At 48.8% G+C, this 17,993-nt stretch overlaps 1 protein-coding gene across 1 annotated transcript in view; it reads left to right on the forward strand.

Moving 5' to 3' along the window:
- Nucleotides 1-2,259: 2,259 nt before the first annotated feature.
- Nucleotides 2,260-17,993, forward strand: part of ATP2A3 (ATPase sarcoplasmic/endoplasmic reticulum Ca2+ transporting 3) — a gene marked incomplete at its 5' end in the record, with an annotated part of 55,512 nt that continues 39,778 nt past the window's right edge. Inside the window, one exon of the mRNA XM_083874966.1 lies at nucleotides 2,260-2,377. Within this exon, the coding sequence (XP_083731092.1) occupies nucleotides 2,260-2,377 (118 nt within the window). The remainder of the gene's footprint in view (nucleotides 2,378-17,993) is intronic.

The raw sequence follows: 17,993 nt of genomic DNA on the forward strand, positions 1-17,993 counted from the left end.
GTCCATCCTGGAATTGTGTGAACCACTCAGCCCCACGAGCCAGAGATCTCTGGGACAGGCTCTGGCCAAGGGCAGCACCATTGCCTGGGGGGCTCAGCAGCAGAAACAGCCCTTTTCCTCCCAAAACACTCATGAGAGGCAGATGAATACAATGACAGAGCATGAAGCAAAGCCAGACTGCAGGGCTGGGAGCTGTGCTTCTTGCAGGAATCCCTGTGCCATGCAGGGCTGAGCTCTGGAGCACCCTCTGCCTCCCACGCCTCAGCTGCAGTGAACCAAAAAAAAAAGAGTTTATCAGCCTTGAAAACTGAACCTGCATTTCTTCAGGACTTCCACTCCAGTGGAAGCTGCAAGACATTTTCTATCAATGAATTTACATAGAAATAAATAAGCCAGAGCTCCTCCCTGAGAGGTCTGCTGTCACTTCCTCTCCAGCTCTGCCTTGGGTACATTTCTGTAGAAGTTGGGTTTGTCACCCTCTCAGCTGGAGAGCAGCACCAGTCACCATCAGCTACAGGCTTCTTCCAGCAACTGTGGCAAAACTGGAAGTACCTGAAAGGTCAGAAGTTGGTGCTCACATGGGGAGAGTCACTGGGAGCAGGTTTGAGCTGGGTTATGGAAAAACTGCTGGAGTGAGGGAGCTGGGTCAGGTGCACTACATGAAAACACCCACAGATATGGTGGTGGTGGTGGTTACCCTTAGCTGGATTGTACAGTGGATTTTGCGGGCAACCCTGCTTTTCCAGATCAGGGTAGCTTGTCATGGTGCTTCTGGTGGTCTTGCTGTATGGGGGAGCTGCTAAAAACAGTCATTTTGCTGCTGGAAGAAGTAATTTAAGGAGCCTGTTGCAAAAGTGATGTAAAGGCCTTGTGTGGTGTAACTGAAGCTGTGGCCTGTCCAGAGCCAGGCAGGAAGGGGACAGGGAACCTGGATAAATAGGAGAGTGAGATGGGTTGAGGCCAGTCCAGCTGCAGAAATCCTTGCAAAAACATAAATGCCTCCAGGATAAGCCCATTCCTCAAACATGGATGCTCTGCCTTCAGCATGGGGACAAAAGAGCACTGAGGAGTGTGAAGTCCCAGGATGTCTGGGACACATACAGTGAGAGACTGGTGCTCAGGTTTTACCACACAGCAGGTCCCTCGGATCCTTTCTCTGTCTCCCTGCAGTGACAATTTACATCTCACATTTCCAAAGACAAAGGCAGCCCAGCCTCTCTCTGCATACAGCACATTGATGGGAACAGAGTCAGTGCTTTCCACAGGTGTCAGGCAGGGATTTGTAACTCCAGGGCTCCTGCTGCGATCACACAGTGATAATCCTGATCCCACCAAAGGCAGTGGACATGGAACTGCTGTGCTTCCAGCAGAGTAGGAGCAGGGTTGGGACACACTCAGTTTGCAGCTGGAAGTAGGGCGCTGGAGGGAAACCAGAAAGCATCACTCTTAGGGAGCCCCCTTATACCCCACAGCTGAGCTGCACCCATGCAGCATTCCCCACCTCCTCCTATTGCTCCTGGTATTTTTTAATTTTTTTTTTGTGATGGAAACTTTAGTTCTCCTCTTAACTCCATAAGACACAGCTATTTCCTCTGGACTGTGTCCACTGCCCACAAACCTGCCCACTTCTCAGCCTGGAAATCTGCCAGAACATCCACAGGCTGAGAGAGCTGGACTCTGCAGCCTGGAGAAGAGAAGGCTCCAGGAAGACCCCAGAGCTTCATCCAGTGCCTAAAGGGGCTCCAAGAGAGCTGGAGAGGGACTTGGGACAAGGGCCTGGAGCAACAGGACAAGGGGCAATGGCTTTAAGCTGAAGGAGAGGAGAGTTAGATAGGAGGAGGAAATTCTTCCCAGTGAAGGTGGGGAGTCCCTGGCACAGGTTGCCCAGAGAAGCTGTGACTGCCCCATGATCCCTGGCAGTGTCCGAGGCCAGGCTGGACGGGGCGCGGAGCAGCCTGGGACAGTGGAAGGTGTCCCTGCCCTGTCAGTGGTGGCACTGGATGGGCTTTAAGGTCCCTTCCAAGCTTTGCCGGGGCCGCAGCGGGGCCGCACTCACCCCGGTGCCCCCCGCAGAGCCGCTGCCGGGGCTACCCGGGGCGGTGCGGGGCCCGGGGGAGGCGGGAGCGACGCGGGGCGGTGCCGGGGGCGGTACCGGGGCCGGGCCCGGCGCCGGGCGGGCCGAGAGGTGCCGAGGCAGCGCCGTGCGAGCGGCGCCCCGTGTGCCTCCTGCGCCCCGGGCCAGCAGCCCCGGGCCGGGGCATGGAGGCGGCGCACAGCATCCCCGTGCTCGACGTGCTCCGCCGCTTCGGGGTCAGCGAGAGCTGTGGCCTCAGCCCGGAGCAGGTCCGCCGCAACCGGGAGAAGTACGGCCCCAATGGTCAGTGCGGGATGCGGGCTGCGGGCGGGATGGGGCAGCGCTAACGGGGCTCTCCCGGACCCTCCAGCGGACCCCACCGGGATGTGCACCCCGAGCCGCCCCACCGGGACCGGGATGGGGACCGGGAGCGGAAAGGTGCGGGGTGCTGCCCTGAGTCCCCCCCGGAGCATCCCCCGGCCCCGGCTGTGCGGGGCATCGCTGGGGATGTGCCGCGGGACACCTGTTGGTTAGGGCAGTATTCATTTGCTTTAATTAAAGGCTAATTACTGCGGCTACGGGCGGCCAGGAACGTCGGCAATTAGCGGGGTGTTAATTCCGCTGGCGGAGTGACAGAACGCGAGGAGGGCCGGCAATATCTCGTTACCAGGAAGGAAAGAGGGGAAGGGCCCATAGCCTGTGGGTGACAGAGGGAAGCCCCAAAAACAGCCGGGAGAGGTGTGGATGGGGGGATATCTCGCTCTCCCCTACGGCAGCCCTGGCTGGGGTGCGGCTGTGGGACAGGGAGGGACTGGGGGCACCGTCCGTGTCCCAGCCCTGCCTGTGTCACACCGACCCGGGGCACCCTCTGCCAGCAGCCGGGTATGGCCACCGCGTTGAGAAGGGGAGTTTTTAAAACATGTGTTTGGAAAGTGTTCAGCGTGCCCGGGAGAGGCTGTCTGGGCTGTCTGGACCGACCCAGGGGATTTTAGGGTAGCTTTGTTCAGGCTGTGGCCGAGGTCGGTCGTTAACTCTGCACGGGGAACAGGAGGGTTTTTAGGGTGATTCATTCACTCCAGTGCTTTGGAGCAGCGAGTCCCTTCTCAAACTTCTGCAAGGAGTTGAGTCTGTAAACTCTCCTGGGTTGGAGCTTGCTGCATCTGCTCTTTGCCTGATCCTCAGGGATGAGGCTAAGGAAAGCCTGAGTGGGTGCTGGCAGGATTGCTGTCTGCATTTCTGTTAGTTGGGCTGTGTTAGGTGGGATCAGAGGGCTGTGACACCTCCAACCCTGTGAGCAGCCGTTCTGTGCTGAGCTGTGCTCAGGGCCCCCCATCCCACCAGTGCTCCCTGTCCCAGGCAGCTTCAGCTCCATTCCCTGAGCCAGCATAGTCAGGGCTGGGCTTGGGAGCTCTTGGATGGAGCACCTGCACAAGCTGCAAGCAATGGAACATCACATCTGCCCCTGTTAGGCTTGATTTTGGAGAGGGGCAGCTGGGGACCTGCCTGGTTAACTGGGAGGAGCCCCTCTGCTTTGGGGGCTGAAGGCAAAATGCATCCTTAATGCAAAATATATCCTCATCAAACAGGTGGTTGGTCTGATTTCAGGGTATAATTGCACCCAATTTCTGCACCATGCCCTGGCCCTACAGGGACATGTGGCAGGCTGCAGGGTGCCCTGTGCTGTGCAGCAGGGTGTCACCCATGGGCATCACCATTGTGGGGCTCCTGGTGGCTTTGTCCCTGTGTTTGCCTGAGTGAATCATCACCACTGAGTCAGGCGTGTTGGCTGCTCAGTGGCACCGGGCTCTGCCTTGAGAAAGGGAGCTCAGAGGTGTGACGTAGGTACAGAGCAAAGGGTTAGTGCTGGCAATTAGTTTGCCTTTTTTTTTTTTTTTTTTTTTTTTTTTTTTTTTTTTTGCTTCCTTCTCTTGCAAGCAGCAGCTCTGTTCTCTCCTCATTTGGCAGTTCTGTTTCCCGTGCACCCCCAGCAATGGGTTTCTCACAGAGCTGTTGGTTCACAAGAGTTTCTGACTTTGGGGTGTGCTGTGTTTTTCACCTTCCAAGCACAGCTCTGCAGCTCCTGTACTGCACAGCTCAAAGTGATGTGTCTGAATGCTGAGAGCAGTGATGTGGGCAGTGCAACCCTCAGTGAAATGTGCTCGAAGGTTTTTAAGAATTCTGAATTTCTGCAATTTCTGAGCAGTATTTATATTTTTCTCATGGTGCAAGTGAGACATAGACAGTTTAGAACAGCTCAAAACCATGCAGATAGGGACCTTGTGTGGTTTGCTTGGTTTAAAACCTTGATTTTAAGCAAAAAGTGGGGTTCTTTCCCCAGCATGGTGAGAACTTGCAGGTTGTGATGTGGCAGCAGGCACCAACCTCCCTATCTGTGCTGGGATACCCTTGGGTGTCCTGTTCAGAAGAGCTGCCTGGGGTAAGGGTACCACAAAGGAGCAGCTTGGGACAGCGAGCTGGGCTTGGAGATGGGCTGTATTCAATTGCATTTCAATTTAGGTTTGAATTAAACTCTGGCAGCAGAAGTGTGGGGCAGTTTGGTGACTTGTTTGAGCTCACACAGAAGAGGAAGAAAAATCTTGTGCTGCTCGAAGTGCAGAGCAGGCCTTAAGCTCCAGCTACTTTCATTTTCACACCCTCCTGTCTCACATTCATTCATTTCTTTCTAATCTTGAACTCCAAACTGCCAGTGTGGTTGTGAATCACAATTTAAAATACATCATCTTTCTGAAAAACTGCCTCCTGACATGCTTCACAAAGCTGCTGGCTGATGCTTTTTTATTGCATTTAAAAAAAAATACAAGCTGCAACGAACTCTGATGTTAAGTGAGAAGCAGATGTCATTGGTGTGACTGATATAAAATTATTTTATTTTTCGGGAGCGTTATTCTTTTGAGGCTTCAAATTATTTGGGTTTTTTTCACATCCAATGCTCACAAACACATTTGCAGGAGGAAACAGAGAGCAATAGTGATTATTTGGTATCTCCAGTTCGTGGCTGGGGAGCCAAGCAGTGTGGTACAGATTACTGGAGTGGAAAAAGATATTTCTCCATTAGGAAAAGCTCGTGTTCTCGTTTCAGCTCTGTCATCAGTGCTGTCAGCTTGGCCTTTCATTTGCCAAGGAAACTGGAGAAGCCACAGAACATTTAGGTCTCACCATGGCAATTCTGAATCTCCCAAGTCAATTTTAATTAATAAATGCTTTGGATGTCTCACATGTGCCTTGCAGGTGCTTCCCTATTCCTCATCCCATCCACCAGCTCCAAGCTCCACAGGTTGCTTTTAGACCACAAAACTTTTAATAAAAAAGCCCAAACAAACAAAAATAACCAAATGCACATCTGTTATTTTATAACAGGCTGAGCAGGAGGGTATGGGCATGCAAACATTTTCCTTCCTAAATGTAAAACCAGGGGCATGATTTCCCTCAAAATGATTTGAGTTTTGCCAAGGAACAACAGATGTAAACAGGAGTTGCTTCGTGGACAGACAAGTGATTTCTCTGTTTTAAATATAGCTCTGATTTATCTCTTCTAAATGGATTTCTGAGTGTAAATGAGCATACATTTCAGCCAGGATATTGCTGGCATTAACGGGTACGCATAATTTTATTTGCTCCATCGGTAGCCTAAATGGGCTGTGAATGTCAGCAGAGTCAAACTGGAGGCTTCGGCATAGGGGTGTTTATCTCATCTCGTGTTTCATCTCCTCTGACTCCGAAGCAGAAGAAGCCCTGCTGCGGTTGGAAACTCAGCTGGGCAGGAGCATCCTGCCCATCCGCCCTCCCTGGGGGCTCACCCATCCTGTCCTTTACCCTCCCTTCTGCGGGCTGACCCCACTGAGGTGCCTGCAGGTCCCTGCCTTGCTCAGGGTGCACTGTAGCTGTGTCTGTGTCACTCCAACCAGCTTCAGCACCGCCTCAGCTCAAAGCCCACCAGCAAATCTGCTTGTTTTTTTCCCAACACACCTCCCTGTGTGTCTGTAAACCTCATTCAGGATCCCCAAATCTTGGTGTTTGTTTTCCCATCGGCGTGCTGAGGCTGCCTGGGCGGGAGGAGGAGACACCCCCAAACCCAGCCTGGGCTGTGCTGCTGCTTCTCCTCAAACCCACCAAGGCTCATTCTCTAGGAGCTGCCATGAGCCCACAGCCGAGTCTCTGTTTTGCTAGAAACAGCCCTGATAGATTTATTTATTATTTCTTTCCATCCTTTTTCCAGGATGTGTGTGTACATGGTGTCTATGCCCGTGTCTGTGCGTACTCCGCCTGCCGAGCGGGGCTTGACGTTGAATTAGCTGCTGCTTGCTAACGAGCCAAGGTTATGCTCCAGCTCCCTCTCGACAATAATAAAATAAAATAATAAAAAAAAAAGAAGAAGAAATAGAATTTCTATTTCACACTGAAATATTTGAGGTGGCAGTAAAGAGAGGAAAAACAGCATTTTCTGACTCATCAAACTCTGCGCTCTGTTCCTCTGTGCATCGCCCACCTTTCCCACCCCCGAAACACACGCTTTGCAGTCTGATTCATAAACATGCTATGGGTTGTGGGTTTTTTTTTCTCTCCTCCTCCAAATCCTTTTCCCTGAGGAGAAATGCAGAGGCATTCAAACCTTGCGAGCGCCTTCAAATTTGGGGAGAGACTACACAAAGTTTTTGTAATTGACAAGGAAACTTGGGATTTTCATCTCAGTGTTTTCCTCTGAGGGTACCTGCATTCACGCCTACCTTTAAAAAACACTGTGAATCAAGAGCAATGTTCAGAAAAACTGACATCTGCTGTCTAAATGCTCCAGGAACCAGGGAAGGAAGATTTGCAGGGCAAGAAGAGAAAGAAACTCTGCTGTAGGAGAAGGGATTGTGCCTGCAGGTCTTGTGTTTACCCCTGGGGTTGGTCTGCCTTGTGGCACAAGTGTTATTTCATGAATATTTTTATTTCGTTGCTGCTTTTGAAGCTGGGGGTGGTAGAGCTGGTGCTACAGAACAGTGATTTAAGAGGAGCTGGATGCACTGTGGATGCCCAGATGCTGGTTTGGGATGTGCTGCTTCCAGTAAGGGGCTGGAACAGGTCCTCCAAAAACACCATTAGCAGCAAAATACCCCCCTCCTCCCAGGGTAATCCTTTTCCCCAGTAATTCAGGTATCTCTTTTGAAGTACCTACTCCAGCCAGGAGTTTATGGCCATCCTAGAGCCATATTTGCCATCACCACAGAGTCACACCTCTGCTCTTTGCCATTTCAGCACATTGGTCTTTCTGCATGTTTTAAACCTTTTCTTATCTCCAAAGCTGATTAAAGTGTTCCATTTCTGTGGTCATAATCCCCCAGGGTAAATCCCTGAAAAATCCTATTGATATTTATGTTGCAAGTAAGTTTTCCCTTTCTAAAGCTTCCTTCAAACCCATTTTTCTTTGAGTAAAAAGCATCACTCCATGCCTGGTATTGCTGATGCTTTCTTCCTCCCAAAGAGAATTTTAATGTTTGAGAAGCATCCAGGCTGCTGCCTCTTCTCTCTGCTTTTGATCTGCTCCTGCAGAAGGGATGGTGTGAGAACAGGAGGCTCCTGGCTGTGGGTTGGGTCTGTCCTGGCACAGCCACAGCCCAGGTGATGCCTCTGGCATGGACCCCACAGTACATCCCTGACAAGAGGCCAGGATTGCAAATGCTGGCACAAAGCAGGGCTCAGCAAGGGAGACTTCAAGTGACTTAAAGCAGATGGTTGTTGTTCCTGGTGGTGACAGCTGCCCTCTGCAGCTCTCAGGGCTGTGGCTCATCCTCTATCACAAAACCTCCCTGGAGTGCAGCGTTCCCAGTGCTGTCCTGAGATTTGCATCAGGGATCTGAACTGGCCATCAAAAGGCATCAGAAACCTCACAGGGCTGCTGGCAGCCCCGAGGTGCTTTTATTTCCATAGCCCTGAAAAATGAGTTGGTTTGATGCTTTTTCGTATGCTCAAACCTCTGGAGGAGCCAGCTTTGATTTTTCTCCCACACACAGCGCTTGCAGAGTCAGTTGGGATGCTGATACCCCTCCAAAAATATTGTGGGGGGAGGTTTTTAGGGTTGTTTTTTGTAAGCTATGAGCCAGATGTTGAGTGTTTGCATCCTGTGCCTTCTTCCCAGCTGCTGCTGCCCCACTCCTGGGGAAGGGGCTCCTCCCTGTGAGGCATTGTTGGGGCTGGACCAGCCTCAAAACCCTTCCCTTGCTCCATCCAGCTCACCTGGAGGGCCAGTGGATGCTGCATCCCTATTAATGTTTTCAGGGCTGTTGAAAGAAGGACTGAGAAGTTAAGAGCAACACCTGGGCTGTATTCAGTGAGGGGATTAGGGCAGTAAAAGCAGAACAACAAACCTCTTTGGGCAGGTAATGCCGGGCATGTGGGTGCTGACTTTGCACAAGGATGCTCAAGAATTCCTGCTTGCTGTTTTCCATGGGAGGAGCCCCTCAGGGCATTCAGACAGTGCTTCCTGCCCAGTCCCTTCCTTCTCTCTGCTGATCATGAGCATTGGAGCTGCAGAGATGAAGTTCTTTTCTCCTGGACTGGCTGGTGGGATGTGGGTTAGTGCATGGATGGGCTGGAAGAGTGTTCCAGAGGGGAGGCTCTGGGAGTGGGGTGTGGAGCTGAGCAGGGTGATGTTTTCTGGCACTGCTGGCACTCATGGTCTCAGTTACAGGGTAGAAACACCAAGGCAGGTCATGATTATCAGAAGAGTGTTGGGTTTTTCTGCTTGCTCTTTGCTCTTTTGTATTTTATTTCTTCCCCCCCCCCCCCCCCCTGCTTTTCAGCCCTCTTTTTCCCCCTTCCCCTGGTTCTCATGTAGCACTCAGGGATGACCTCTCATGGCATCTCAGATGGGGTGAAGGCAATGCAGGCAGCCTCTCCTGCTCAACTGGAGCACCTTGGGCGGGAGAAGCAGCGGATGCTGAGGCCACTGGGATGTCTGGAAGGGATGGATGGAGGAGAAGGGGCCTGTGGGCCACTCTGGGTGGGTGGGTGGCAGCAGGACAGAGCTGTCTGGGGGTTTATTAATACACAGAAAACTCAAAAAAAAACCACCAACCCCACAGCCTGTTTATTATTCTGCACCTGATTTTTTTTTTTTTTTTTTTTTTTTTTTTTTTTTTTTTTTTTTTTTTTTTTATTTCAGTGTTGGTAGCACTGGAAGTAGAAAGTATAACAATCAGCTATATATATATATATTTAAATCCCTGGCCGCTCAGTGGAGCTGCTGTTGGAACCAGTTACCTCTCTGCAAAACAGGTAGCAGAGATCTGGAAGCGTAGAAATGTTGAAAAAAAAAAAAAAAAAAAAAAAAAACGGAGCCAAAAAGCAGCAGAGAAAATTGTGGTTACTCCAGTATTTCCATGACGTGAGCTGCACCGGAGGCTCCTCCGGGGGCGGTTAACCCCTGACAGGCCGGGCTGCTCCCCCACATGCCTGTGAGAACAGAGCTGCACTGGAGGCTCCTTACTCTCCTTATTCTCATCAGGATTAAAGCTGGTGGGTTCCTCTCCACGCTGTGGCTCGATGGGTGACTTGCCTTAGTCCAGAGTGTTGCTCTTTTGAAGGGACAGCAGAATTAATCCTTGCCAGCGATTAACCTCACGTCTATAACAAGCGTTTGCTGGTTTGCCGTGGGAACCTCCCAGTTTTTGAGGTTTGGCTGCTCGTTATCACTCTGTAAAAGCCTTTTCTCTTTCTCACCCGCAGAGGTGGCCAGGCTGTGGTCAGGCTGTGGGTTGGTGGTGATCCCATCTGCCCATGTGCTGCCTGGTCCAGCACATCCCTGGACACTCAGGACATGGTGGTGGCATCAATTTGTGACCTGTGATGGCTGAAATCTGAAATGTTGTTACCTCTTGTTAAAGTCTAGATCTATGGTAGCCCTAAACCTGTCACTGACTGCTCTGATCATCAAAATCCTCCTAAAATTTAAATGCTCAGAAAATCTGCTGGATGTGCTGATGCAGGTCCTGCCTTTGTACCCTCTGGTCCTACCTGAACCCACTTGAGATTATATACACACTTCTACAACCCATTTGAGATTTTACATACATGTTCTTCATTTGAGATTGTACATTTGTGTCCCATTTGAGTTTATACATATGTGCTCCATTTGAGAGTAACATATGTCCAATCTGAGATTTTTATATATATACATATATATATCCCAGCTGAGATTTTATATATGTCTATAATTTCCCATTTGAGATTATATATATATATTTATTTGATAACCAACCAATATAACTTTTTGATCCACTGATAATTTTTATATATAGATATACACACATATATCCCATTTGGGATTTTATATATGTGTATCATTTCCATTTGAGATTATATATATGCCTATAATTTCCAATTTGAGATTATATATGTTTCTTATTTGATAACAAGATAATATAACTTATTAACCTGCTAATAACTTATATATATATACATATATCCCACTTGAGATTTTATATGTGTATAATTTCCCATTTGAGATTATATGTGTCCTTTTTGATAAACAACTACTATAGTTTATTAACCCCCTGATAACTTTATATAAATAGATATACACATATATCCCATTTGAAATTTTATGATACATATATCATTTCCCATTTGACATTATATATATGTCTTATTTGACAACCAGCTAATATAATTTATTAACCCACTAATAACTTATATATATATATATATATGCATATATCCCATTTGAGGTTATATGTGTGTCTTATTTGATAACCAGCTAATATAACTCATTAACCCACTGATATATATATATATATACGTACATATATGCCATTTGAGATTTTATATATGCATATCATTTCCCATTTGAGATTATATACATATATGTCTTATTTGATAACCAGCTAGTATAACTTATTAACCGATTGCTAAGTTCCACTGATAAGTTTTACATACATACACACACATCCATCCATATACATATATAAATATAATATCCTCCCCTAACACTTGCATCCATCTATATGTTATATATATATATATATTTATATATATATATATATATACACACAATATCCCCTCCCTTTGAACAAAGGACTCCTTTATGGAGGGAAAACAAGGCACAGGCAATAAATAAAACTCTGTCCCCATGGGGAGCCGGCAGGTCCCCGCCGAGGGTGAAGCCCTGGGGTGACAGCACCGGGCCCGGCGGAGGTACGATGTTTTGGGGAGGAAATCCGCTCCTTGCTCTTGCGTGTCCCCTGTGCCCCTGGGTTCCTGCCCGCGGTATTTTTGCTTCGGGTGTTTCCTGCTATTTAAACCGCTCGGTGTGTTTTCTGGCGGCGCGGGGGGAGGCGGCGGAGGGATGTGAGTTCGTGCGGGAGGAGGGATGGGATGGGATGGGCTGGGCTGTGCCGGGGGCTCTCCCTGCCCTTAGGACACCCCTGGGTTCCCCAAAGCCACCGCCTGTGCCAGGGGCTGGGACCAGTCCCCAGAGCTGCTCCGTGTCCTCCTGGGGTGATGAATTGCCAAAACGCGATTTTTTTGTTTGTTTGTTTGTTTGTTTTCCTTGTATATCTGGAGAACCCCCCTGGAGCGCTTGCAGAGCCATCCTCAGAGCAAATGGAAGGGTCCGGATTTTTTCTGTTAGATATGTGCTTTATTATACATAAATAAATAATTATACATAAATAATGATACATAATTATACATAAATAGGGTAGGGGGGTGTGGTTTTTTCTTTAAGTTTTTTTTTTTTTGCTTTATTTCGTTGTTTTTGTTTGCTTGGTTTTGTTTGTTATTGTGGGGTGGGTTTTTGTTTGTTGTTGATTGGTTTTTTGATGATGATGATGATTATTGATGTTTATTCTGGTTTGGAAACAGTTTTCCTTGCATCTCTTGGTGATAAAAAGCACTTGTTTTTTGGGCAGGCTGTGTGCGTGGGCGAGATTCTCTCCTCTTTTTCCTTGGCCTCGGGGAGTAAAAGCTCCGAGATCCCGAGATCCCGGGGCAGGAGCTGAGCGCTGCCCCCGGGCTCTGGCCTGGCCCAGTCCCCTGGGATTTGGGATTTGGAATTTGGGGTTTGCCCGGCCGGAGTTCGAGGAGCAGGAGCCGCCTGTTCCCGGGAGCCGTGGTCGGGATAACCCTCCCTTCACCTGCCTGTTCGCACTTTCCTTTTTTTCCATTTTGCAACCTCCCGAGTCAACAGAAGGGCTAAATTAAGGACTATGTGGGGAGTGAGTGGAAAAGTAAAACTGAGAAAGGCTGGCTCAGCAGCGCAGGGCGGGAGAGGGGAAGTGATCGAGCTTTGCTCCTGCCCCGGTTCCTCTCGGGTCATTTTGGGGTGTCCTTTGGGGTTTTTCTGGGCTTTTCTGTGCTTTGAGAGCCAGGGACCCAGGAGAGGGGCTGCTCTGCAGTGCTGGCTCAGGCTTGTTCTGGGGTTCCTCTTCTGTTTGTAAAGCCTAATTCAAATGATTCTTCCCTTTTTCACACAAATATATTTCGATATCCCTGTATATAGATATGTATCTATATAGATATAGAAATATCGAGATATATAGATATATATATATATAAGATTTCATCCTCATGCACAAATATATGATATCATGTGTGTATATATATATATATGTATAACATTTCATCTTTATAGTCATGCACACACATATTTGGAAGGAGATTATGAAAAAAACCCTAGAGGGGACTCGTATTCCCACGGATTTCCGAGTATCTTGTTCCAGGAAAGGGACTCCTTCAACTACACAGAAATGTGTGATCCTCAGAGAGTTCATCCATGAAAAGTATTGATTGTCCAACTTGCCCCTTTTTCCCATCCAGAAAAAGAGATCTTTTCTATCCTACAGAAATTTTTTTCTTCTGATATAATCCAAACTAAGGGCTGGGGAGGCTTCATTTTCCATGAAAACCCATCCAAGAGGATTGCGGAAAATAGACTGTTCTCTGAGAACAGATACCAGAAAAAGCAAAGGGAGGGGTGGGGGCAGGTCATCTGGGGCAAGGAGTTCTGCAAAATAAATGAACGATTGATAATCTGAGTTTGAGTTAAAAGCAGCTCGTTAGCAGCCGTGTGGGTCGGGGGCTGCAGCACCCTGCAGAGACACTGGGTGTGTTTTATCAGCCTGATTTCATTTATTGTGGGAGATGGGTTAGGGATGGGATGCCATGTTCAAACTCTGATATTCCCCACAGGTTTGCCATCATGGAAGCATTTCCTCCAGAAAACAAACAGATGGAAAAAAATACTCCAACCCAAGTCCCTCCAGCACACTGAGGATGGAGCTGAATCCACTCAGCCTCGAACATTTCCACCCCAGTGTTCGCAGTCTGGGTTTTCACACCCCATAAATGCACAGTTTGTGCCCTGGGGTTTGGCAGCAGGGTTGATTAAAACATATATGGATTAAAACATAGCAATTAAAACAAACATCAGCTTTTGGAGGGGTCAGAGTGAGCAGGTTCCTCATCTTGGCAGGGAAGGGGGAAAGATGCAGTTTGGATTTAAAAGCAATATCCTGTCATTCTTCTTCGTTTGTTTTTATTTTTCCTTTTTAAAATTGGCGCTGCAGGTTTTCGGCTTTGTTTCAGTAACTTTAGTTACATTTGTAATGTGATTTATTATTTCTGTTTCTTACTTATTTTTATTATTTATTGGCTTATTTTCCAACATATGCAAATACGATATCCTTAGTGATGGTTTACAGCCTCATGGAAGTTGCTTGTTTCAGTGTAAAGGGACATTGGAGCTGCCCTGGGGAGGCAGTTTTGCTGTTCCCCCACTGAGCACAGCAGCATTTGCTGTGTTCTGAGCAGCATCTCTCCTCCAGAATCACATACATCCCTTTGGAAAAATCCATCCTACTCTCATTTTCTTACCTGGAGTCTTTTCAGCTCAAAGATTTTTAGGAAAAAATAGAATTTTTCTTAAATCCTTTGGGATTTTTAGAAAAAAAAAACAAACCCCCCAAACATGGTCCCACCTTGTTCTTTCCCAATTCTTGCAGAATTCAGCTGAAAGGCTGAGCCCAATTTTGATTCCTCCTCTGGGACATTTGAATCTTCCTGAGGCTGGGCACTCTTTGAGCTGACCTGGCAGTGGGGGCATCACTGGGACTCCTGGCACTGTGCAGCTCCCACCTCTGCAGCTCCCTGTGTTTGGTTTCCTAAACTGCTTCCCAGCACTGCCAGGAAAATGTTGTGAAGTTTTCTTTATTAATTGCAAGTGGCCAGTTTGTCCAGTGTGCCTGGAGGGGGCACAAATCCCCCACTGCCCTGTCCTCTGGCCTGGCTGGGGCTTTTTGCTCCCTGTGCTGGCAACTGAGCATCTCAGGGATGCGGGGAGCAGCCAAGGGCAGGAGGCTGCAGCAGAGCTCAAAACAATGAGAAATCATTACTGGCTAAAAATTCCCAATTTACTTAACACTACGCTGAAAAATTAGGTTTAGGGTGATAAAGGAGAAAATAAAATGATATTTCTAGGGTGGAGGAAGAGCATATATTGAAGTTACAGCATGTCCCTTGATTGGGGTTATGGTAATTTTGGCAGAAGGTTCCCAGGTGAGGCAGAGTCATTCCCTTGCCTTTCCCTGCAGTTATGGAAAGGATCTGCTTGAAGAAGAGGTAGGAAGAAGCAAAAAACATCCAACACGACCCTGAAACTAAAAACATCCACCGAACCTTTAGCTTTATTTTCTTCAAGCTCCTGTAGTGGTTGTGGGGGTTTCGGTTTGTTTTCCTTTTTTTCCAAAATCGTTACTATTTAAATGAAGATTTTTAGCTTTTCCACCTGGGAGCCGGAGCTGGAAATTCTTTCCACTGCGTTGGTGCAGGAGGGAACAAACCACTGCTATTAGTTTGCTCAAATAATCCATCCCTGGCTGGAGCCATGGGTTTCCTCCTTCCTGCTCCCTCCCACTCCCAAAGTGATCCTGGGATCTGCTCATGGGGACAGGGGTGAGGGGACATCACACTTGAAGTCCCATTTCCCTAAAGGTTTTTCCTTTCAATTCCTCCAAGACTTCATTCCTGCAAACGCCACATGGGCGCTGGAGCGGCAAGACCAGGTGGCAGCTTCATTTTTCAGAGCAAAATGGGCAAAATCTTCTGTCCTTGCTTTCCTGGCATTAAGGAAAGGAGGTGGGATATTGGCAGGGAACCAATTTACTTTTCACTGTGGCATGGGAAGAGGATGCTCAGGACTGGGCAGGGTTTATGGCCCTGTGCCAGGACCCCCTGAACTGCAGTAAAGGGAACCTTGTGCTGCCCAACATTTTGGGGATGAGCCATTTCCAAGGATAAAGGAAGTTTAAAGTGGGATGAGTGAAGCTTTCCTTATTTATTTCACGTGGCTTCTTGGCCCATTGGTCTGATGCCACACTCCCTCTTCCATTCCTGTTTCCCTCTCCCTGGGCTGTGGGGCATGGTCGTGGCTTTTCTTCTAGCACAGGGATGTCATGTCAGATTTTCTGGGGAGAATGAGACAGTGTTGGGCTGGGTTTGCTTGGTACTTTGCTGCTGTTGGGAGGCACATCCAGGATACCTGCACTTCCTAGTGCCTGCCCTGCTGAGATCAGCTCAGCTGGCCAAAAAAGGAACAAATGAGCCTTTCAGCTTTCCCCCTCTGGCTGCTGCAGTGAGGCTGTGGGTGCCTGGTACCCCCAGTTCCCCACTGGGACCCCATCACTGTCCTGGGGGGATGGTGCTGGCTGGGTTCAGAACCTGTGAGGGTGGGATGAGCAGCTGGTCTGGTGCTCTGTCTGCCCCAGGAAGCCTTGTGACCCAGACCAGAAATTTTGGGGTCTGAAATTTTTGCCAGCCATTGACAGCATCCAGGTGCCAGTGAGGAAAACAGTTGGATCAATTTACCCTAAAGCATTGCCTGGAAAACAGCAAGGATGTTTCTGGCTGTTAAACCCGTGCTATCTATCCTTATATGCTACTCACTCACCCCAAGCTGCTGCCATCCCCAGCTGGCCTGAATTTGATTATTTTTGGGGTGGTGGATCCCTCAGCCAGAAGGGTTCTGGGCTTTTGCAAAGTGCAGGACACTTTGATGAACACTGGGGAATTACAGGAACAGCAAACCCGTGGTGTTTGCCATGGGAGGGGTGGTTGTATCTCGTTTATTTTATCTTTCTGATGCCTTTTGAAGCAGACCTGAATGAGTGGCTGTCGCTGGTATGAGCAAACCTCACCTGGCAGACAGGAAAAAGCAGCTGTTAGGCGATAGGCAAATAAGGTGCTGGGGCTGGAGCGCCTCCCCACCCACGGCACACCCAGAGCCACCAGTGTCTTCTGTCTGGAGGGGAAGGCACAGGAGGAAACCACCTGTGGCTTTGGGACTGGCTCCTTGGGGGTGGTGAAGGGCAGGGGAAGGGCTGAATCCTCTGGGACCGAGATGTGGCACAAAGCAGAGCTTGGCTGTGGCCATGTGACACAAGGGTGGGAATGGATGTCCCGTCCCTGGAAGTGTTCAAGACCAGCTTGGACAGGGCTTGGAGCAACCTGGGATAGTGGAAGGTGTCCCTGCCCAAAGCTGGGGGTTGGAGCAGAATGATCTTTAAGGTCCTTTCCAACCCAAACCATTCTGTGCTCCCACTGCTGCACCCATGAGGTGGTTTTTAATGCAGGGATATTTCCCATGTTCCTTGGGTGGCACAGCTGGAGATGCTGCTTGCTGCAGCCCTGTGGGCTCACAGGCTCTCACTGCAGCTGTGCCCACCCAGGGCTGTGATTTCCATGTGTGGGTGGCTGGGGGTCAGTGACAACATCCCCTCGCTCTGCTGGGTCTCAGGTGGCTGCTTGGCTCTTGGGGTTTAACATATGGGGCTTTTCTGCTGGAAGGCTCAGTGAGCTTTGGGGTGTGTTTGCCCCCCATCTTGGTGCAGTAGCTGTGGGGATGTGAGTCCAGTTTCAGCTCTCTGAGGATGAGGAAGGCCAAGCAGAGCCACCTCCTGCCCTGGCACATGGGGTGAGATGGGAGGTGCAGGACTGGCTGCAGCGGTGCTCGGGCACAAAGGGAAGTCGTGTGGGTGATTTAAGTCATACACAGCACTTGGATCCCTGTGTTTTGTCCTCTGGGAGCAGCAGAGAGCATTAGCACCGTTAGGCTTTGAGTGTTTGTCATCCCAGATAATGCTAAAACACCCGGGCACACAGCTCACAAACACTGGTTTTCACACTTCTCACCTCGAGGATGAGGAGCAGCCCCACACTCCATCCTCAGGTGGGATTTATGGGCTGAGTGAGTGTTAAAACACCACAGCAAAGCCTCTCATGGTGGTGCAATCCAGCAGTTTTGTGCAGTGCTGGCTGTCAGGGATGAGGCAGAGCAGACATCCCTCCAGGATGGGATCCTTCCCCTGCAGCCAGCCCTGGGAAAGGCAGCCAGTTAAAATAACAGTTTATCCTGCCTGGTGTCTTGGATGGTGGAAGGATCCCAGAGCAGCCCTGCCTGGGTTGCTGCTTTATGTCACAGGACAGGAGCTGCTCTCCCAGCTGGGGTTGTTTTAGGGTTTTCTTACCCTTTTGACTACTATTCTACTGCCTGTCAGCAAAGTCTAAAGGAATTGGAAGCATCCCTTATTTTGTGCATCCCTTATTTCGCATATTCATTCCCCTTGTCTGCATATGGGAAAGGATATTAAAGGCAAGGGTGAAAAAAAAATAAAGTGATTACAACATAGAAATATAGCTTGAATTAAGTTATTTAGAGCAGAAAGCTGGGCCTGGGCGTGTTGCTCATCATTATTCTCCCAGAGGGCATTGTGCTCTTCCCACATCATTTGGGGGCAGAAGTGTTTCCCATGAGGGAAATCTGTTTTTAACCAAGGGAGGCTCCTGAGATGGTGAAGGAAAATGGAACTTCAGTGCTCACCCTGCAGGATGTTTGCTGTTTTAGATTGCACCCTGGAGTTGAATG

The sequence above is a fragment of the Zosterops lateralis genome (genome assembly GCF_965231275.1).
Source record: "Zosterops lateralis genome assembly, chromosome: 19".
NCBI classification, from domain to species: domain Eukaryota; kingdom Metazoa; phylum Chordata; class Aves; order Passeriformes; family Zosteropidae; genus Zosterops; species Zosterops lateralis.